Source organism: Myxine glutinosa, chromosome 9, assembly GCF_964187855.1.
Source record: "Myxine glutinosa chromosome 9, kmMyxGlut1.1, whole genome shotgun sequence".
Taxonomy (NCBI): Eukaryota; Metazoa; Chordata; class Myxini; order Myxiniformes; family Myxinidae; genus Myxine; species Myxine glutinosa.
The window spans coordinates 116,710,991-116,735,398 of record NC_136269.1 but is presented as its reverse complement, the minus strand read 5'-3'; the positions used below and the strand labels follow the sequence as shown (position 1 = coordinate 116,735,398).

Here is a 24,408-nt window from a genome sequence, read left to right as displayed (position 1 = left end):
ACCCCCAAGCCGACTGAAGCTCCCCTCACACCATATACATTTCTGCGTATATCGCCACTCACCTCGGCACCTCGTCTCCGCACCTCCTTCACCACCTGCAAACTCTTTATCTGGTTAGCGAGCACACCATCACGATTTGAGCACCGACCTTGCACATATTCCATTACTTCCTCCTTTATTTCCCTCTTAGTTTCCCTCCGTCTCTTCTTAATTTCACTCACCCCCTCTTCCACATTCTCTAATTTTTGCTTCACCTCTTTGATTTCCCGGTGCGTCTCCTCAATTTCGTCCTCTAACGCCACCTTGACCGTTTCTATGTGCGTCCTCACCTCCCGGTCCTTTGTCTCCATTGCCTCCGTCATCTCGTCCAACCTCGTTGTCAGTCCCTCACGTACCATCTGACATTCCCTCTTCGTCGCTATTAAGTCATTTTTGATTTCGTTTGGTGTCGCTTTCAATCCTCCTAGTACCGCAGTGTTCTTTTCCACCTGCTTTATTAATTCCCTCTGTCCCACCGTCAGCTGTTCCACCTCCTGCGTCAGGTCCTCTATGCCCCCTTGTAACTTTGCCGTGCTATTTCTCACCTCTTTCTCCATACGCTTCTCACCTCGCTTTACCTCCTCGCGTACCCCCGAGACCTCCTCTTATTTCCTCCCCCATCTCTTCCATTTCTTTAGTAGATGCCGCCCTCATCTGTCCCAATTCATCCCTCTGAGCATCCAGTTTACCTTCCAACCCGATTTTCACCTCCTCCATCTGGTTCCCCATCCGTTTGATTTCCCGGGCGGATTGCTCCCCTATCTCCCGCAATTTGCCTTCCATCTTATCTTCTAGCCCTGTTAACCCATTCTTTACTTCTTTTATCCCGTTGTCTAACCCTTCAAATTTTTTGTCCAACCCCTCAAAGTTACCCTCAACTTTCTTGTCTAAACCATCAAATTTATTTCCCAACTGTTCGCTGGTACCCCTTGCTTCGTCCCTCATTGCCCTCGTTTCTTCCTTTTGGGTGTCGAATTTGGCCATTATGTGGTCCATAAAAAATCGCATGTACCCCGGCATCTCGGGCTCGGCTGCTGCGACCACGGGCGCGGCTAAATTTGGTGCCGCTACAACCACGTGCGCGAGGGCGCCATTTTGCGCACCTGATACCTCCTCAACCACCTCCTCCATTTCTCCCACATACATTTCCCCGAGATCCTGGGTCGACTCTACACCCTCTAATTCCCCCACCGGCATTCCGTTGCCTTGACCATCCATGGCACGATTTTTTAAATTTCGGATTTTATAAAACAAAATTTCGGCCCACTCGTAATTTGAGCGCGCTAAGCGCTTCAGGTCTGTATCCCACTCCTGACACCAATTGTTGCGGAACCCAACGTCGGCCTCGGATCCCTTCTCGAGGGGGGATTAGTCAATGGTCCGTGAAGCTGCACCGCGACCTCCGGAAAGGCCGATGAGCAGCTTCGTTCGCGACCGCGGATAAGATGGTAATTTGCCGAGCGGATGGCAGCCGCGGCACGAACTGTTAACAATGACTAGACCCGATTCTCAAACGTTGGCCAAATCGTGCCACAGGTATTCAATGGGGAAAAGACAAAGACGACGGATGTGAAGAAGAAGAAGAAGACAAAAAGGGTTTGAAATACGACTATAATTTATTACTACTATTTACAACCAAAAGAAACCAAGGAGGAGGAAGGATAATAAAATAAAGACAGAAGGAATCAAGGAGACACAGTGCAAATTAGCTTACCTATAAACAGTCTTACTTAACCCAGGACAGAACAAACAAAGACAGACTCACACGAATGGGGAATGAAGGCAGGAACGATTGGCTGAAAGGAGAGGATGGTCCAGGTGGTCCACAGAGCTGGAAGGATGCGGGTCCTGTTCGTGTAAACGGCAAGGCTCGAGGTGAGCGGCCGCCGACCCTCATCAATCTGGTTCGCACGGCGGCGTTGCTTCGTAGCAGCGGGTCGAAACTGCCGTCAAAGCTCAACTCAACTGCGGTGGACTCAGCTGCGGCGGACTCAGCTGCGGTGGACTCAGCTGCGGTGGACTCAACTGCGGTGGACTCAACTGCGGTAGACTCAACTGTGGTGGACTCCTCACTCATCTGCTTAAGCAGTCCCTCCCAACCCCCTTTTATGAGGCGCGTGGCGATCAAGCCGCCGGCCTTTTGGAAACGCCCATCGAGTCGCTCTCCGCAGTGCCGATTGGTGGGCACGGGCTCTCTGGCTCCACCCTTGATGACGATGGGCGGGCACGCCCCTCTTCCCTGAGCTGACCACGCCGTAATGGCGGCAAATGCAGTTGGCAATAAATTCAGTTGGCAATAGAGGCTTTGGGGGAATTTGAAAAAGGGGATCTATCTATTTGAATTCCGTGCAATGGAGTATTAATTAATGGAAGACAAAGCCTTAACCTAATACACAGAATAAGGAAATAACTACCAACAAGCAGGAAATCTATGATTGGCTAACGCGATTGTATATGACCTAACTAAGGGACGCCCTTTGACCTTTATACACAACTGGAGGAAGGAGGGTGATATTTTTACAATAAAAAAACACAATTCTCATTTCCACAACAATATGTAACCGGCTCTACCGAAAAGTTTTGCAATTAATCCCGTTTGGAAGCAAAATAACGAGTACTACAATTTTGTACATTATATGTAGACATTAGGCTAATGACCACTGAACACAATTACCTCTGTTGATTGCTTCCATAAATTAACCTGCAGCATTTCCCATTATTTCTCAGTGTGCAGGAGGATTGGAATTGCAAGTGCCTTGGAGTATACTTGAATGCTTTTGTTTGGGAATGTCGCAATTGTTTATGGTTTGGTGTTCAGTAAAATATACCAGAAAAAATTCATATAAAGCGAAGGCAGCTTAAAATAACAACACATCTTTTTCAAGTAAAGTACAAGGCCTTGTTATTGTTCCAGGGAGAAAAAGTTATTTTGCTGCAAAACCACTTGATTGGGGTTGGATGGAGTAAGTTGATTCCAAGTTTTTTTGTGACATTGCATATGCTGGCCTCATCTTATACTTTCCTCTATCTCTCTCACAATCCCACACAGTTCAACAAGGCCATTGGCCACTTTGGAGAAGAAGTAGGCCGTACGCAGCCTGAAGAGTTTTTCGGCACCTTTGACATCTTCCTGCAGTCCTTCACAGAAGCACAGCAGGAATTGGAAGCTTTGAAACGGCGGAAAGAGGAGGAAGAGCGACGGGCGCGCATTGAAGCACAGGTACGTCAAAAGACAACGCATCGACATTGCTTAACTGAGCAAAGGCTGGTATTTTGATGCAAACAAATTACATATCCATCAATGCACAATACAGTGTATGTATTTGTGTGTATGTATGTATGTATATATATATATATATATATATATATATATATATATATATATATATATATATATATATATATATATATATATATATATATATGCATGCATGCATGCATGCATGCATGCAGTACTATATACTCAGTAGGCGTGTGGCGATGCACCACAGTCATAGCCAGTGGAAAGTGTGAATGTCACCATGATAAGTGGATGCCTTAAAAAAAAGAAGATATATATATATATATATCTTCGTACAGCTTTGATCTTTCTTTTCCTCTGGTGTTGTTATAATAAATGTGTGTTCCTTCTCCAAGCTTTGGTTTCGTCTTCATCCAGTTGCTTTAGTCTTTTCTTTCCATTGGTCTACGTGGCACGATTAAAACCGCTATAATCGGGTTAGTCATTGTTAACGGCCTGGGTCGTGACTCGCTTCACTCGGCGTGTCCATTACCGTCGCGACTCGGGCGGGGCTGTCTCCTCGCTGGTTGGGAGGTCACGGTAAGCAGGTATTCGGGTGGTCTTTTTTTGGGTCTCTGGCCCGATTACCCTGGTCGTGGCTGACCACCAGTGACGTCACAGACCCCCAGGATCGGCAACGGCCAGTATAACGGGCAAAGGGGTTAACCCCCCTTGGCAAGGGGAGCGCCGTCGTCCCAGATCCGCAACAATTGAACCGTTGAACTTGGGGACGACTAAGAAGACCTTTGTTGGTCGAAAGCTTGCCAAATTAAAGATAGACGTCCTGAAGCTACGTCCGCGTCTGATTTAACCTCCCGATTATATATACTAGGGCATTGCCCGTACTATATCTATATCTAAAATTATATCCCCCCCCTCTATTTACATGAAATGGTTTGGTCCAAAGCGAACGGCTTGCGAGTACGGTGACAATCCCCCCCCTCTATTTACATGCAATGGTTTGGTCCAAAGCGAACGGCTTCCGGAGTTTGGTAAAGAAATCGCCATCGCGTGCACAAACGCGCAGGAAAGCGAATGAATCGCAAATTCGGTTTTATTAGTTTTAAAACATAGTTTAACGCCAACATAGTTTGCAAACGTGAAATAAATGAATACGCTCTCAAATGTGCCATCCGAGGCAGAGTGTGTCCTCCACGTTCGGCACACGCGATCGTTCGCTGCTCTCTGATTGGTTGAATCGTTTTTTGGACATAGCTCGGTAAGTAATTGTCCGATTAATATGAAACCTTGAAAAGGCACATCCTCGGGTCCCCAGCAATATACCTGGCAAGTTAAAAGTATATCGGACCCGTGGTTGTCGAGAAACAGCGGTCACAGACAAACAGACGTACAAACGTACAGACGTACAGAGATTACTGGAATTATAGATAGATATATCTCTATATATATATATATATATATATATATATATATATATATATATATATATATATATATATATATATATATATATATATATATATATATATATATATATATATACATATACATATATATACACACACACACACACACACACACACATATACAGTGGAACCTTGACTTACGAGTTTAATTCGTTCTGTGACCGAGCTCGTAACTCAATTTGCTCGTTTCTCAAATCAAATTTCCCCATTAAAATGCATTGAAATGCTATTAATCCGTTCCAGCCCGCCAAAAACCACACCAATTTTTTTTTTAATATACAGTATATATAAAAATATCTCGCGCTTTATATTTCACCTGTATGCAGCATACAAGTTGGCAGGATGGCCTGGACTGGAGGTACGCACACTTGACTCTAAACTGTCCAGCCTGGGTTTGAATCCCGACCCAGCTATAACCTGTCATGGGTGAATCACAGGCAGGGTGATTCATCAATGTGTGCACCGCTAAACTGGGCGCCCCGTTTGCGTCCCATTAGTTGTTGGATGTTAAGGATCTCACCGTGTTTTCCACAAAGAGAAGGCGAGCTATCGCCGGCACTCTGAACAAGTTGTGGCCTGGCATGCTCTTCTCCTCTGCCGTTACATACGTCCTCCTCGGCATCTTTTTCCAGAAGAGCCCTGTCTCGTCACAGTTGAAGATTTGCTGGGGGATGTATCGTTCGGCTTCTATCAGTTCGGCAAAAGTTATAATAAAATCTTCAGCTGCCTTCACATCCGAGCTTGCTGCCTCACCATGCCTGACGACGGAGTGAATGCCGGTCCTCTTCTTAAAATTATCAAACCATCCCCGACTGGCTTTGAATGACTTCCGATGCCTTGTCCGTTGATGTTCCCGCCGCCTGCTGCACCAAATCCCCGTAAATGTCTCGGGCCTTCTCACAGATGATGCTCTTGGTCACGGTATCTCCTGCGAGCTGCTTCTCCGTCAACCACACAAACAACAACTTCTCCATCTCTTCATGGATAGAGGTCCGGAGCTTTGAAATAATCGTAACGCCCTTGGCTGGCGTTATAGCCTTTATCGACTCCTTCTGCTTCAAAATCGTACATATCGTAGAAGTACTACGATCGTACTGCCTCGCCAAGTCGACAACACGCACACCTCGCTCATGTTTTTCGACGATTGCGTGTTTTATATCCAAGCACATCATCCTCTTCTTCTTCTCAGTACTGCCCTTGGCACTCAATTTCTTAGGACCCATGGTTAAAACTAAGAAATTTTCCAAAATAACCAAAATGCGAAAACAATGCAGCAGCGATATACGGCAGAGATGCTTGCACGGCAAGATAACCACGTGACCGGAACCCACCTGGTGGCGGGTGGCGTAAGCTCCAAAATAACCAAAATGCGAAAACAAAGCAGCAGCGATATACGGCAGAGATGCTTGCACGGCAAGATAACCACGTGACCGGAACCCACCTGGTGGCGGGTGGCGTAAGCTCCAAAATAACCAAAATGCGAAAACAAAGCAGTAGCGATATACGGCAGAGATGCTTGCACGGCAAGATAATCACGTGACCGGAACCCACCTGGTGGCGGGTGGCATAAGCTCCAAAATAACCAAAATGCGAAAACAAAGCAGCAGCGATATACGGCAGAGATGCTTGCACGGCAAGATAACCACGTGACCGGAACTCACTTGGTGGCGGGTGGCGTAAGCTCGTAACTCAGATCTCGGCTCGCATCTCAAAGCAATAAACCGCCCGAGCGACGGCTCGTATCTCGGAAAACTCGTAAGTTGGTGCACTCGTAAGTCAAGGTTTCACTGTATATAATATATATATATATATAAATATATATATATATATATATATATATATATATATATATATATATATATATATACATATATATATTGTTACGGACCGCGGATAAGGATGTTGTTTGCCGAGCGGATGGCACCGCGGCCGTACAGTTACCCCGACTAACCCGATTCCCGAACGTTGGCCGGATCGCGCCACAGATATTCAATAGGGAAAAGACAAAGGCGACACGGATGTGAAGAAGAAGAAGAACACAGGGTAAGGAATACGAATCTAATTTATTTACTATTTACAACCAAAAGTAACCAAGGAAGAAGGAAAGATAAGAAAATAATTTACAGAAGATTTTAGACACAGTGCAACCTAGCTTATACAAACTGAATTAACCCAAGGACAGAACAAACAAAACAAACTCACGTACACAAGAAGGATGGAAAGGCAGGAGGTGGATGGCTGGAGGGAAAGGAAGGTCCACTGGTACTGCAGCACGATCGGCGCGTTTGGCAGCCGCCGTTCCTTCGCGGCCCCGCTCAAAACTGCCGTCCAGGCCCCAAGCTGCTGTATCTGAAGCTGCTGTGGCTGTTGCTCCTGCTGCTGTGTCCGCTGCTGCTGCCGCTGGGTGGACGTCGCGTGCTCTGCCAGGACTCGTCTGGTCCAACCACACAACTGAACAACGTGCTTGCTTCTTGCCCAACTCTCTTGCTTGGTCCAACTTTGGCGAGCAAGGCGACGAATAGCAGGCTTTGTGCTTCCCTGGACGATCTCTTTTGGACAAGAATCGCTGCTCGATGATCTTTCTGGATGATCTCTTTGGATGATCTCTCTTGGACAAGAATCGCTGCTGGATGATCTCTCTTGGACAAGAATCGCTGCTGGATGATCTCCCTTGGACAAGAATCGCTGCTGGATGATCTCCCCTCTCCGGCAGGACCTTGCGCGCGCGCTTTTTATAGCGCCTCCGGCGATCAAGCCGCCGGCCTTTAGGACACGCCCATCGGTGTGCTCACCTCGGCCCTGATTGGTCGGCACGGCCCTCTAGCTCCGCCCTTGATGACGATGGGCAGGCACGCCTTTCTTCCCCGACCTGAGCACATGTTCAATGGTGGTTTTGGAGGGGATGTAATTGGCAATCGAGGCTTGGCAATGATGAAAGGGGGGTGTGAAAGGAATCTACTCTATTTCACTTGGTGCAATGGAGTGTCATCTTAATGGGAGACAAGGCCTTACACTAATACACATAATAAAGATATAACTATCAACCAGGGGGAAATCTATGATTGGCTGACGTGTATGCTTTATGGACTAATTATGGGACGCCCTTTGACCTTTACACAACACTGGAGGCAGGAGGGTCCAGAGTAAAGCAATATTAATAAAACACACAATAAAAAAAATACAATCCTCATATCCACAACAATATATATATTATATATATATCTATATATATATATATATATATATATATACATACATACACACACACACACACACACATACATACATACATACATACATACAGTGAAACCTTGACTTACGAGTGCACCAACTTACGAGTTTTCCGAGATACGAGCAGTCGCTCGGTCGATTTTTTGCTTTGTGATGCGAGCCGAGATCTGAGTTACGAGCGAGCGAGCTTGGATATAAAACACGTAATCGTCGAAAAACATGAGCGAGGTGTGCGTGTTGTCGACTTGGCGAGGCAGTACGATCGTAGTACTTCTATGATATGTACGATTTTGAAGCAGAAGGAGTCGATAAAGGCTATAACGCCAGCCAAGGGCGTTAAGATTATTTCAAAGCTCCGGACCTCTGTCCATGAAGAGATGGAGAAGTTGTTGTTTGTGTGGTTGACGGAGAAGCAGCTCGCAGGAGATACCGTGACCAAGAGCATCATCTGTGAGAAAGCACGAGACATTTACGGGGATTTGGTGCAGCAGACGGCGGGAACATCAACGGCCGAGGCATCGGAAGAGTCATTCAAAGCCAGTCGGGGATGGTTTGATAATTTTAAGAAGAGGACCGGCATTCACTCCGTCGTCAGGCATGGTGAGGCAGCAAGCTCGGATGTGAAGGCAGCTGAAGATTTTATTATAACTTTTGCCGAACTGATAGAAGCCGAAGGATACATCCCCCAGCAAATCTTCAACTGTGACGAGACAGGGCTCTTCTGGAAAAAGATGCCGAGGAGGACGTTGTCGCGATCCCGGCTGTGAAATGGTTCCCAGCACGGAATACGGACGTTAATGTCCGGGCTTCAAGTAGTCCACGGAGTGGACAGAGAGAACTCAATAAACACAATTGTGTTTTAATCGGCCTTCTAGGGGTAAGGCACGATGCTTTATTGGCTCGATCACAAAAACCATAAATGGTAACAGAATGGAATACACTGCACAAAGCCTGCAGGAACTGTCGGCCCCAGAAGCTCCAAACAGGACGCAGGCAAGATCACTCGCGGTTCCAATCGACGATCTCCGGGACTCGGAGGGTAACAGAGTGGAATACACCGCACAAGGCCTGCAGGAACGGTCGGCCAGCAGCTCCAACACGACGCAGGCAATATCTGACTCACGGTTCCAATCCACGAGATCCGGGAATCACTCGTTCTCTTCCGGAGTTACTCACTCGTAAAATACAGAACGGTAAACGATCAGCCCAACGCGGCTGTCGTGAAGATTAAGGGAAATCCCTTTATCTATTTCCCACTCGGAGCCTTCGAGAGTCGCGTCCGTTGCATAAGATGGCGACCGCGCTCTCTGGACTCTCCACCAATCACGTGCCGAATCGCCTCCCGATCGCGTGAGGCTCCAAGGAGGCCACGTCACGCGGTGGGCGGGGCACCAAATCTGGGTGAGAACAGGTGGTTTCACCGGTGGTTTCTCACAGTCCTCCCCCCCTAAGTAAAAACCCCGTCGAATAGACGGCGTTTTTAAAACCAGTATTTGTAGTAGGTGCAAATCACATGGCAAGATGATGGCGGTAATCGCTAACAGGCAATTAACGCAATTAACAATTATTAACACTTATTAACAACAATAACGCAACAACGCAACCATACAACGCAACGCAATAGCGCAACAATAACGCAATTATTAACGCACAGGCAATTAACAGGCATTAACAGGTTAACAATGAACCAGTTTGGTTTTTTTTTTTTTCACACACAAATTTTAACACCATACACCACATTAATATCTACCCTACAAGAGTTACACTTCACACAAAGCACAATAGAGAGGCAAGGGGGCCAAACTCAAGTTGGGGGAAGCGTTGACAGGAAGGAAACGGGCCGAGACCTAGAGCGGCGGGTACTCCTCCGGTGTCGAGAACAACAGTCATATGCGTAATGACCCCCTTCACCGCACTGGTAACATCGATCGTTCGGGTCGAAAGGCCTGCGGACCAAAGGGCGTCTGAAACGAGGCCGCCGCGACATGCCATTCGACATCTCGACGCACACACGCGATCCGCAAATTAACCTTCCATCAAGGGCTCTGACCGAATCTTCAGCATCTCGTGGCTCTTCAAACTCAACAACTGCAAATCCAGGTGGGTTTCGAGCAACCCATACGTTGCGGAGTGGTCCGTAATGTTTGAAGACCCTCCCTAGCTCGGCTTTCGCTGCTCCATTGCCCAGGTTTCCCACATATACCTTAGCATTAGCGTTCCTGCTGAATCGCGACATGGCGGGAGCGGTCCCTGAGGAGCACGGCACCTGAGGGTGGCTTGACGGGAGGCTCGGGTGGACTTCAGCTGACGCAACGTCACCGTCGGGAACTGGAGTCGAGGCGCTAGGCTCCTCGGGCCAGAGTGAAGATATGTCTGACTCCGCCACTCTCTCCGCCTGTTTACTCTGGGATCTAGTGACCCCCCCACAGGTCAGAGTCAATGACTCCTCCCTGGCCATGGCATCATTGCCAATCAGCAAGGAGACCCCGGGTATCGGGTAGTAGGGTACCACCACACAGGTCACTGGACCCTTAAAAATGTCACTCCGGACCTCGAGGAGGGCAAGGGGATACCGGCCAAGAACCCGGTCAATGCCCCGAAGGAGGGTATACTCGCCGGTATAACGCATCTGAGAGGCCGGAACTACCCCCGCCCGGAGAACACACCGTGTCGCCCCAGTATCCCGAAGGTATTGGGCCTCAAACTTCAGCATCGAATCAGGGCCACCCACTAAGGCTGTCCCTGAATAATCCTGGTACAGTGGATGAATGGAATTAGCCTCGGTGGCAGTGACCTCGGTCACCGATGCCACCGTCGTGTGCGAGGGCCCGGCGGATGAGCTCCACTGATCTCCCTCCGACTTAACAGGAGGGTTGCCTCGGTAGGCCGGACTAGCGGGATTAGAGAAGCAGCGGTTTTCACCGTGCCCCACGCGTTTGCAGAAATCGCACCAGGGCCCTGCCCTGGTCTGCGGCTCGCGACCGCCACCAGTGGAGGGCATCGGAGAACCCCTCCCCTCGATCCAGCCGCCGGGCAGACGGGGGGCGGTCTTGATCGCAGACTCCTCCGTCTTACGACGCGACTGCGTGACTTGCAGCATTTTGCACGCCAAAACATGTTTATCAATAAGGTTGACGCAGTCTGCCAAGGAAACAGTGTCTTTGTCGACAAGAAACAATGCTAAGTCAGGCGGAAGCTGTTGATCGATACGGTAACGCACCAGGAGTTCCGCAACCGCTTGAGGTAACTCAACCTTGCTCCCCTTGAACCATCTCTGCAGCTGTTCCAACAAGGCCCGCGAATGTTCCTCATAGGTTTGACTGGACTCACGAGTCCAGCTGAAAAAATTTCTCCTATAAATACATGCGGACACCGCATAGGCGTTCAAAATCTCGGCCTTCAATGCCCTGTATTTGTTTGCGTCCTCGGTTGCCATCCTCGCATATACCTCCCTCGCCCTCTCAGATAGATGGCTCACAAGATGGCCGACCCACAAGCTCTCATCAATGCCACCGGCAGCCAACAATTTCTCCGCCATCTCCAGATACGCTTCTGGCTTCGTGTCTCCCGTCCAGTCCGGCAAACGAACATGAACAGTTTCCGGGACTCTTGCAGCAGACCCCTCTGCCCGCGGTCGTTCAGTCAACATTCGCAACTCATGCTCTCTGACGTGTTCAGCTTCTGCTGCTGCCTCTGCTGCTGCCGCACGCTCTCTCTCTCTCTCACGCTCTCTCTCTGCTGCCGCATGCTCTCTCTCTGCTGCCGCAGCACGCTCTGCCTCTGCTGCTGCCGCACGCTCTCTCTCTCTCTCACGCTCTCTCTCTGCTGCCGCACGCTCTGCCTCTGCCCTGTCATTCTCCCTGTTATACATGTCAAGTTGTTGAACCGGAGTCAGCCCGGTCCAGAAGGGCGAACGCATGCATTTAGTCATGATGGAATCGCTTCCTAACATATCGGGTTTAGTGACTGGGTCAAGGCTGATTGCGTCGCTCGCATCGCCACCCACGCGACTGTCAACATGATCAGGTTGAACTCTCACTTCTCTGGTCGACATAGCTTGGCTACGAGTTATCATAAGACAAGGCACAAAACACAACGCTCAAACACAACGCTCTGTTGGGGAAATACGACACGAACTACACAATATCACCACCGCACATCAAATTGCCAATGAGAAAAATACCACGTACAAATACTCACGTTTTTTTTTTTTGTCGGTTGTTTGGAGGGATCCGAGGCTCACTTATTCTGCAGTGAAGCACCACCCAAGACAGCGTCCTACGGCGAGAAAGTTCCTCCAAGACGGCGTCCGCTGGTGAGAAGATGCAGAGAAGATGCAGATGCCGAATTCCCGTCTCAATTCGAATGTCTCTCACTTGAAAGATCCTAGGACGAGCAACCCATTTGTCGCGATCCCGGCTGTGAAATGGTTCCCAGCACGGAATACGGACGTTAATGTCCGGGCTTCAAGTAGTCCACGGAGTGGACAGAGAGAACTCAATAAACACAATTGTGTTTTAATCGGCCTTCTAGGGGTAAGGCACGATGCTTTATTGGCTCGATCACAAAAACCATAAATGGTAACAGAATGGAATACACTGCACAAAGCCTGCAGGAACTGTCGGCCCCAGAAGCTCCAAACAGGACGCAGGCAAGATCACTCGCGGTTCCAATCGACGATCTCCGGGACTCGGAGGGTAACAGAGTGGAATACACCGCACAAGGCCTGCAGGAACGGTCGGCCAGCAGCTCCAACACGACGCAGGCAATATCTGACTCACGGTTCCAATCCACGAGATCCGGGAATCACTCGTTCTCTTCCGGAGTTACTCACTCGTAAAATACAGAACGGTAAACGATCAGCCCAACGCGGCTGTCGTGAAGATTAAGGGAAATCCCTTTATCTATTTCCCACTCGGAGCCTTCGAGAGTCGCGTCCGTTGCATAAGATGGCGACCGCGCTCTCTGGACTCTCCACCAATCACGTGCCGAATCGCCTCCCGATCGCGTGAGGCTCCAAGGAGGCCACGTCACGCGGTGGGCGGGGCACCAAATCTGGGTGAGAACAGGTGGTTTCACCGGTGGTTTCTCACAACGTATATAACGGCAGAGGAGAAGAGCATGCCAGGCCACAACTTGTTCAGAGTGCCGGCGATAGCTCGCCTTCTCTTTGTGGAAGACACGGTGAGATCCTTAACATCCAACAACTAATGGGACGCAAACGGGGCGCCCAGTTTAGCGGTACACACATTGATGAATCACCCTGCCTGTGAAACACCGACATGACAGGTTATAGCTGGGTCGGGATTCAAACCCAGGCTGGACAGTTTAGAGTCAAGTGTGCGTACCACCAGTCCAGGCCATCCTGCCAACTTGTATGATGCATACAGGTGAAATATAAAGCGTGAGATATTTATATATATATGTATATATATATATATATATATATATACAGTATATATGTATATATATATATGTCTATACATATATATATATATATATATATATATATATATATATATATATATATATATATATATATATATATATATATATATATATATATGTGTGTAAATATATACTGAAACGCAAAAGAAACGTTAAGACGCTGGGCGTTAAGATTCCCATCCACAACCACCAGTGGCGTCCTGTACTGGCCTGATATGGCGGCCCACACCATCACACTTGGGCCACCCCACCTGTTGGCTTGACGCACGCAACAATCGGCATATCGCTCGCCAGTTCTTCTCCAGACACGCTCACGCCCATCAGGACTGTCCACACAGAACCTTGACTCATCGCTGAAAGCGACCTCGTTCCACTGCGCCAAGGTCCACCGCTGATGCTACTGGCACCATCTCTGTCGGTTGCGGCGATGGGCAGCCGTCATCACGGGGCCTCTGTATGGTCTTCTGGCAGTCAGGCCATAGTCATGCAGTCGTCTTCGTGCAGTATCATTGGAGATCCGTGGGTTTGCACGCCCCGGAGTTTCTGCCGCAGTGCGGGATGCTGGACGGAATCGATCCCGCAGGTGACTTCGGACCATCTGCCTGTCCTGCCTTGCAGTGGTGACTCTTGGCCTCCCTGATCGAGGTCTGTCATCTGCAGAGTTGTGGAGGGTGTCTCTGTCCACCAGGGCCGATATCGTCTGGTGTGAACAACCAAGGCGACGTGCCACCTCACGGTAGCTCAGTCCGCCTTGCAGCATGCCCAGGGCACGCTGCCGTTGATCCCTTGACAATCGTGGCATGTTGATTGAAATGCCCATTTTGCACTGGCCTTTTTAAAGCCAATATCAAGACATCACGTGCAGCTCATTAAAATCATCCCGTACCCCTTGGCTAATCACTGACAGTCAAAACGGCTGTTCAACAGCTGTGCTATGAAGTGACCATTGAAGGTTCAAGTGACCATCCGTGACCGTTTTGTCTGACAGTGAGGACACTATTGTCCACAAATAAGTTCACACATTTACTACACGCAGTGTTATTGTTGATATTTAAAGGTTTCAAAGGTGGTAAGTTTGTTTTGCGTTTCAGTATATATATGTAAATATATACATGCATAATGTAGGTGCATGACGTCAGTGTCATGCCGCATTTAAGGTTCGTGTTGCTCTTTTTGCCGAATTTACATACTGTACTGTATATCCTTTTGTTTAACATGTATAAAATAAAATAAAACACCTTTAGAGGCCATTTTTCCCCACAAAGCGGGGGTTGGCCTTTTTTGGGCACCGTGGTTGTTGTTTTTTTGGTCCCCTTTTTGAAGCAATGTTTTACGGCCGGATGCCCTTCCTGCCGCCAACCCTGTTTGTCGCCTTTTACAACAAACAGGGAATTACCAGTGAGCTGGTACTCAATTAGCCGACCTCGGAAGGATGACAGGCTGAGTCAACCCCCCTGGCGTTAATTCAGCAATCGACCGGGATGCGAACCCAGGATCCCAGGATCCCAGGATCCTAGGATCCTAAGCTGGCACCCTAGCCGCTAAGCCAACACCATGCTTTTGTTTAACATGTGTATATATATATCTATATATATATATCTGTGCAGCGTCTGTCCTGTGTTGTCATTGAACTACCTTCTCAAACTTTCGTGAAATCGTACCAAACTTCTGGTATGCTCATATCTCTCCCGTCGGTATGTCCTAAGGGTATTTGTTTGGAAAAATCTTCCAATTTTTTTTTTTTTTTTTTGGAATTGTTTTAGGAAAAAAGTTTTTCCAACTTCAATTGTTTATATAATGTGATATCACGTATATTACAAATACATTTGTGCAAAATAATTGTTTGTATTATGATTGGTTTAAACCATGACAAAACGGCAACTTGGGTATAGTCATTTATCTATATAGCTACATATCTGGGCAGTGTCTGTGTTGTCACTTAATGACTCCCTCAAACTTTTGTTTCCGTGGTTGTGAATGAATGAATGAATGAATGAATGATCGTTTTAAGGCCATTTTCCCCGCTATAGCGGGCCCCATGACAGTCATGGTTCCCTGTTTGAGGCAATGTTTTAATGGTCGGATGCCCTTCCTGACGCCAATCCTTGGTCGCCTCTTTCGATGCGCAGGGATACGGTATACCTATTCTAAACCGGGGTACACACCAGGATCATTCATCTCAGCAAGCTGGTACTCAATTTGCCGACCTCGGAAGGATGACAGGCTGAGTCATCCCCGCTGGCGTTAATTCAGCGATCGATCGGGAATCTAACCCAGGATCCTAGGATCCCAAGCCGACACCCTAACCGCTAAGCCAACACCAGGACTAACAACAGCAACAACACCAGGTTGTGAAGTGTTTTTAATAACGTTGTGGTGGTTTTGAATCACGTGGTGGTGAAGTATTTTGAATTTTGTGGTGGTGAGGTGTTTTTAAATGACGTGGTGGTGAGGTGTTTTTAAATCACATGGTGGTGAGGTGTTTTTCAATCACATGGTGGTGAGGTGTTTTGATTTACATGGTGGTGAGGTATTTATAATTACGTGGTGGTGAGGTGTTTTTAATTTTGTGGTGGTGAGGTGTTTTTATTACGTGTTTTATGGCTGTGAGGTGTTTTTATTACGCGTTTGATGGCTGTGAGGTGTTTTTAATTTCGTGGTGGTGAGGTATTTTTATTACGTGTTTTATGGCTGTGAGGTGTTTTCATTACGTGTTTGATGGCTGTGAGGTGTTTTTAATTTCGTGGTGGTGAGGTGTTTTTATTACGTGTTTTATGGCTGTGAGGTGTTTTTATTACGTGTTTGATGGCTGTGAGGTGTTTTCAATTTCGTGGTGGTGAGGTGTTTTTAATTTTGTGGTGGTGAGGTGTTTTTATTACGTGTTTTATGGCTGTGAGGTGTTTTTATTACGTGTTTGATGGCTGTGAGGTGTTTTCAATTTCGTGGTGGTGAGGTGTTTTCAATTTCGTGGTGGTGAGGTGTTTTGCATTACGTGGTGGTGAGGTGTTTTTATTACGTGTTTGATGGCTGTGAGGTGTTTTCAATTTCGTGGTGGTGAGGTGTTTTGAATGACGTGGTGGTGAGGTGTTTTGAATTACGTGGTGGTGAGGTGTTTTGAATTACGTGGTGGTGAGGTGTAATCATCCCAAACTTCCAGTCTGCACCTACCCCTCCCCTATGTATGTGCTGATGGGTTCTTTCTTGAAAAAAAAACCATTCAACCTAAATCTTCAACCTAAATTGCTTATAAAAATGTAATATCACAAACACAACAAATACATTTGTGCAAAGTAATTGTTTGTATTATGATTGGTGTAAATCATGACAACACAGCAACTCAGGTACATTCATTAGCCTCAGCTAAAATAAGCCCGTCCCTCAGTAACGACGCTAGTATATATATGTGTGTGTGTGTGTGTGTATATATATATATGCATGCCTGGCATTGACTTAACGGTTAGGTTGCTGGCTTGGGAGTCTCTAGGGTCCTGAATTCAAATACTGGTCGGTCGTTGAATTAATACCAGTTGGTGTTGACTCAGCCTGTCAACCTTCCGAGGTCGCAAAATGAGTACCAGCTTACTTGGGTGAATGAGCCATTCGAGTATCCTGCGTAGGAGTGACACTCTGACCAGGATTGTCGTCAATAGTCAAGAAACTGCTTCGGCAGCCAGATGCATCTGATGATGTCCAGGAGTGGACATTATATATATAATTTATATATATATAATTTATATATTATATATTCGAGCTTGTTTGTTCCTGATACATTTCTAAGGCTCGGCTCCAATATGTCCTGAAAATTGCTGTACCACATTATTTCCACAGAGGGTGAACATCACAATAAAAACGTTCAAGTCTTAATCAAATTGATGTGAAAACGTGAAATTATGGCACTTTGTGTGATCTCGATTTGCATCCTCCTCGTTGTGGAGGGCCAGATCTCGCCTTAGGTCGATAACAGCTGTCACAAAACATTTTCACATTTCAAAAAGATTGTAGCCAAATGTTATGAAAACATTATTTTGCAGTTTTTAAAACCTCACTAAAGCATTTTCAGAAGGCATTGCATGCCTAAAACGTTTCAACTACATTTTCATAGTTATGATAATTTGTATTAAGCCTTTTTTTAAATGTCATACAAACGTTATCTGATACCGTTTTAACGTTTTTAAAATCCGCCAAAATGTTTTAACAATTTTGGAAAAATATTTTTATGATGCTGTAACAACATTATTATGTTAGCTGGGATGCTCTGTTGAGAATCACACCAGTTACATAAAAAAATTTACTATTCTGTATGCAGAATAGAAATTAATATCCAGAGTGGCCACAAAGTCCCTATGCACGGAGTTAGACTTTAGTTATAATTTATCTGTATGCTCCCCTCCATTCTCTGCACAAATTTTAATTTTTCTCCATGTTCTTCTGGACATCCTCTTCCATGTTGAGGGTTGGAGGTCATAAAAGCAGTCCCTGACTTCATGGCTTCAATCCCAGATTCTTTTTCATTATTTTTTGGACTGTTGAGCGTGGAATGCCTAACTCAAGATCTTTTTCGAGATGATTTCAGTGGTGATCTTGAGCAGGACGCTTCAATAATGTCCACATGGCGTTGACGTGATGCTGGACGACCAGAACGCTTTAAATCAAGGACACTACCTGTTGAAAAAGCCTTCTTCTCCCATGCCCACATCATGTCGTGCATAGGAGCTGGCTTAACGAATCTCTGCGAAAATCTTGTTCTTATGTTTTCAAAATTTGCTCCTTCTTGCACGCGGTCGTGAATCCAAACACAATAATCAGTCTCTCTTCTATTGTGTACTCACTGGTGTCCGTCATGCTGAAGCCGTACCTGGAAAACAAATAAAACAAATAAGTAACAGAGGACACACTTATGTTTCGGGACTTTGTGACCACTCTGTACAAAGGGTCTACAGCCTCCGCAGGACTATACTGAGTAACAAGTGGTTATGCGTTCCTCGATGACCTTAAACAATACATTGTTTGTAGTAATGTTCTCAGGGATGGTTTTTAAGATTCTTGTAAGGTTATTTTTTTAAATAAATTCCGTTGCTCCAATAAATACTGGCATAATATTGGCACTCTTCAGCTTCCAGGATATTTTCACTTCATTTTTGAGGTCTTGGTATTTGGTTATTTTCTTGAGTTATTCATTGTTTAGGCCAAAATTGCTGGGGGCTGACACCTCAATTAGCAATCCCTTCTTTTCTTTTTTGTACCTCAGTACAATATCCGGTTGCAATGCTTCGTTTTCTATGTTCACGCTCGATGGGATCATTATGTCATACATGAGCATTACTTACAGTGCATTCAGAAAGTATTCAGACCCCTTCACTATTTTCACATTTTGTTATGTTGCAGCCTTATGCTGAAATCGTTTAAATTTATTTTTCCCCTCATCAATCTACACTCAATACCCCAAAATGACAAAGAGAAAACAGGATTTTAGAAAGTTTTGCAAATTTATTAAAAAGAAAAAACTGAAATATCACATTGACATAAGTATTCAGACCCTTTGCTATGACACTTGAAATTTAGCTCAGGTGCCTCCCATTTCTCTTGATCATCTTTGAGATGTTTCTACACCTTGATTGGAGTCCACCTGTGGTAAATTCAATTGATTGGACATGATTTGGAAAGGCACACACCTGTCTATATAAGGTCTCACAGCTGACAATCCATATCAGAGCAAAAACCAAGCCATGAGGTCGAAGGAACTGCCTGCAGAGCTCAGAGACAGGATCGTGTCGAGGCACAGATCTGGGGAAGCTGACAAAAAAATTTCTGCTGCATTGAAGGTTCCCAAGAGCACAGTGGCCTCCATGATTTTTAAATAGAAGAAGTTTGGAGTGTTGCATGGGTAAATTCCCCTCGCCCCCCAAATTTGTATGTGTAGTATATCTTTCCCCTCCCTCTCCAGCCTCCCCCCCCCCCCCCCCCCTCCCCACTCGCCTGGAAACGCCGGTTGCTCCTGCTCGTGCTTTATAATGTGAACTTGATTTGATCATCTTTATAATTACCTGGTTCTGTGTACTATGTTTGCATCTTATTTTTTTAATACTCTACCCTCTTTTTTTTATTCGACTGAAAATGTTTGAAATGTGGAAAAATAGATGATGATGAAACGCACATTATGCATGGATATTTATTCATTTTCTCTTTGTTCCTGTCTCCCAATCATGAATGCCTTTCTCACAAAAGTTAAAGGAGCAGCGTGATCGAGAGAGGCGCCTCAAGAAAATGAAACAGGCGTCGACCGAAGAAGGGGGAGAGTTTGACGATTTGGTATCGGCACTGCGTTCCGGTGAGGTTTTCGACAAGGACCTGTCAAAGATCAAGCGCAATCGTAAGCGAGGAGGAAACTCGTTGCTGGATGGCAGTGTCAGCAGGGAGAGGCCCACAGGCAAGCTGAGCTAAGTGTCTGGCCGTCAACTTTGCATCCTGCTCTGGCAGCTGTTTGAAGTTTGGCAGAGGCTCTGCACCAAGCAGGAAAGCTCCAAGGAACCATGCTCCTGCCACCATCCAATACAAACGTTGTCAAAAGCAAACACTTTAAAGGGAAAATGGTTCTTGGGGTAGCCTCCGCGTTTGGTTGGAAGCTGAATTGCTCGTTTGGACTTTTGTTCGCTGAACAGATGGACTTCTGTCATTGGCTCAGGATTTCACCTGTATGACTGACTTTTAGTTGGGAGGATTCGATGGCGTAAGATTTGCGTGCACGTGCGTACACATACAGACACACACACATACCTATGTATATATATATATATATATACATACACATCACGCACCCCTCCCCACCCCCACCCAAAATAACTCAGAAAGAAGTTGCAAGTTCACCAGCTGGGTACAATAGGGCTGATATGTAAACATGTTTCTATCGGCTTCGACCAGAAGCCGTTGGAGAGTGAAATTTTATTATCGTGTTTTATTGCCTCATCATTCAAAAGCTGCTTTGTTGTGCATTTCTCCTTTGGGCATTGCCTTTCCCAGACCAAAATATATTGCTGTGTGTTGAACCATCGACACTTTTATCTCAATTTTGCATTGTGATACACACACACACGTGCTTGGGCTTTACTGAGGGCTAATATGATGTTCGCTCAAGCATTTTGCTTTCGATTGGTATGGTTTTCAAAAGTACTCATCAAAACCAATCATCCCTGACAGGTATCTACGCATCAGTTAGTCATTCCGCATCGCTCCAGGTGTACGACGTGCCTATTCAGGAAAGCTACCTTTGTGCGAATCGGCAGCAGAGGAGGCAAAGGTAGACTTGCCTGGCTTCGTGAAGGCCATATTAACTATCATTATTGTATTGCCTTTCTCATCACCGAATCATGTGTGATGATACTGCTTATACAGAGGGCTGAAAAGACCAAATATGGCCATATATGTGTTAATTTGTTTTTTTATTGCACTTACCTGGACATTCTCATTCTTTTCCCGGTCAGGTTTGTCCCGGTGCTAAAATTCTTCGGTGGCAGCCATACATTCATAGGTTAAATGGATGGCAATGTTAAGGAAATCCATATGCATTCTGTTATTATACCAAGCAATCAGAGCTGTTACTATTCCCCCAAAAATCACTGATGGTGCTCTACCCTTGTACCATTTACCAATTCGAAACACTTAGGTTGCTTGTTCCACAACTTACCGTTCTGTTAGCAATAATCATACGCCGTTCATCATCTGCCACCTTGGAACCATGTATTTGTGGTGAAATTGACAATCGAGGGTCGATTCTAATTATTGCTTGAACAATACTTTTATGCCAAATTTAGGTGATGCAGGTGTTTAGATTTTCGTGTATTACTTCCCTGTGAATATCTTTTATTTGTACACAAGTGTCTTCATGTATGTCCTGTATATGCGTTAACGCACATGTTGTGGTTAACATTTTTGATTAACTTGCAATTGACAGTGTTTTCTTCACTTTCAAGGTGTCTCATTCCTTGCAAGCCAACTTATAGCTTGTTCAGTATTCTCTTGCTCATTCGCAATATACGAGGGAGGTTCAAGTTTACCGTGGGCTTTTTGTTGTAGAGATGTTAAAAAAAAAACAACCTTTCATTGCTGAAATTATGTGCGCATACCCTTCTTGTTCTTCCTTCATATGCAGCACATGGCTGCGGGCGGGTAGCATTATTTGCTGAGGGCCCAGCTGTGCCACAGATGCAGTGTTCCCTGTGGGTGAGGACAGGAATTTGGAACTTGGGTGCCGGCATTAGCTCGCCTACTCTTCGCGAATAATGCTGTGGGATGTTTTTGACAGTTCACCAACTAATGACGACAAGACAGGATGCCAGTTTAGCATCCATCCGAGGGGCGGCGCACATGTTGATGGGTCGCCTTGCATCTACCCTGAGCAAGTTGCACAGAAAGTGACGACGGCTCTGGTGAAAACGTATCCTGGGTAAAACCAAGATGACATCCAACAGCATCACATGTGCTGTGGAACATTGCGGTTTCATTAAGCTCTATGTGAAGGAGAACAACAAACCGGCACAAATTCACAGGAAAATGTCTGCACAATTCCGTGAGGCCTGTTTTTCACGCAAGTGGTTGGTTAAACGACGTAGAGTTCAAAATTTGCCATAAATAGTGAGTGATGTTGAACATTCTCACATCCAACCAAATGCTGTCATTCAAGCAAATACCAAATACGTTGAACAGATGATTCGAAGAATTGCCAGATTCCTATACGTGAAATTGAAGAAGATTTGTATATTGGTGTTGGAAGTGTGGAATCATTAATTTTCACATGAAATTCAAGAATATTAGTAAAATGTGGATGCCAAATGTAACAAATGTCTGACTCAGTTAAGATGGCGTCTCCTCCCACCAATCCTCCTCCTCTTACATCATGTGTCTTCCCAGAAATCCTTCAACATCTGGCAATTCAACAACAACAACAACAACAACAACAACAACATGCATTTTAAAAGGCCATTTTCCCTGCTAGAGCGGGGGTTAGCCTTGCGGTCCCCATGACAATCTTCTCCATTTTGCCCTATTTTCTGCATCTCTCCTTGTTAACCCCCTTGCCTGCATTTCTTCTTCCACCACCTCAAGCCAAGTCTTTCTCGGTCTTCCCCGTCTTCTACTTCCTTCTACATTCATTTCCATCACTCTTCTCAACCAGTCACTTTCATCCTTCCTCAACACATGACCAAACCATCTCAACCTGTTCCTCTTCACAGCATCAATCACAGGCTCTATTCCCATCATCTTTCGCAATTCATCATTTGTCTTCCTCTCTCTCAACGATACTCCGCACATCCGTCGAACCATTCGCATTTCCACCCTTTCCAACCTTCGTTGCTGCTCTACGTTCATTACCCATGTCTCGCTCCCATAAATCATAACACTTCTCACACATGCAGCATACACCTTTCCCTTCAGCTTCAACGACACTCCCCTCATCATCAGCACGCCACTCAATTCCCGAAACTTCTTCCATGCACATCTCACTCGAGCAACCGTTGCCGAGTCTGATCCACCTTCTCCATTCAGCCGATTCAGTTGCCGATTCTTCTCAATTCAACAACAACAACAACAACATAATCGGAAATAATATAGCACATAAGAAAGAACACAACATCAGCATCTACAGTCTTGTTCCACAATGTAGTGAGATGAGCACTACGCAGACAGCAGTGGGCAAGTACGCCGTTTCCGGCCATGATTCGACTGCACAATAATTCTCACACTCACATGCCAAATATGACCACTTTTACTCCAGCGGAGCTGGGTCGCCAAGTTCTAAATTGTCACACTCGTCACCTTGTGTGGTTTCATCTCTTGAAGCACTCAAATAACATCTGGGTGGCATTAAGATGGCGATGTCAACGCAGTTCTCCTACCCTGGCTCTGTGCCCATCTGAAATATTTGTCCACAATTGGCATCAGAGTTACCACATCCATTGGGCAACTGTGTGTGTATAGCAGGGGACTACCTTGAGAAATAGCTCAACGTTTATCAACTTCCTGGTACTTCCTCTTTGTCTTGAATTGTAAAGTCGACATCAACCTTGAATTGCCCTCGTATTTATCCTTTTTTGGGGGACTGCAGTACACTGCGCAAGCTGTATCTTCCTGTTTGTCAATTGCCTTTGTGTATACATGACTTGATCTAAGGAAGTTATGACCATATCACATTTTCAAACGATTTTTAAATTGTTGTACCAATTGTTATTTGCTTCTTCCTCTTCGTCTTCTTCTTCTTCCTCTTCTTTTTTTTTTACCAACTTCTTCGTTTTATTTCAAAATATCTGATGCATCTGTGTAAATACAACCACCTATTTAACTTGTACTGCATGCCACATCATCTTATAAGGCTTCTTTCTCTGTTCTACCACCGAATAAAGAATACTGTACTCTTGCAAAACTGTCTTTGGTTTACTGAAAGACATTACTTATGGCAGGAACGTCAAACCAGCTCCAGGTTTTTTTTTTGGTTTTTTTAAATACAGGTATTGAGACACCTTGGAGAGTGTGGCTGTAAAGTATCTCGACAAACTGCGATCAATTGTCGTACGCGTTTATTCACTCTGCCAATCAAGGCCCGATTCACAGCAGCGCCATCCGAGCTCTGGCGTAGGGATACAACCCGGTCCCGGTGTAGGGATACAACGGTGAACATTTGCACTGCATACATGACATCCTCCCCTTTAAGTCCAAAATTACCAAGAGCAATATACGTGCTAGATTTCCAGAATTGACATTTCAAAAGCAACATTTCCAAAACATGTGAAAATATGTGTGCAAACGGTTATGAGAATAATGAAAATACGTGAAAATAGAACATGTGTCAACGTGAAAAAAAACATCTTCAAAGATTCAACCGGTCGGGTGCTTTTCTCTCACGCATTGAGCGTCGCGGTGTACCAGTGGATACAGAGTCCGAGGTGATTCCTTTGGGTCGCGGTGTACCAGTGGATACAGAGTCCGAGGTGA

The 24,408-nt window shown here is 45.8% G+C and overlaps 1 protein-coding gene across 1 annotated transcript in view; it reads left to right on the top strand.

Annotated features, from left to right (window-relative positions):
- LOC137435052 (disheveled-associated activator of morphogenesis 2) overlaps nucleotides 1-23,839 on the top strand; it is a 320,317-nt gene extending 296,478 nt beyond the window's left edge. The window contains exons 25-26 of the mRNA XM_068128440.2: nucleotides 3,089-3,259; nucleotides 19,651-23,839. Of these exons, the coding sequence (XP_067984541.1) occupies nucleotides 3,089-3,259; nucleotides 19,651-19,866 (387 nt within the window). The 3' untranslated portion in view covers nucleotides 19,867-23,839. The remainder of the gene's footprint in view (nucleotides 1-3,088; nucleotides 3,260-19,650) is intronic.
- Nucleotides 23,840-24,408: the final 569 nt, after the last annotated feature.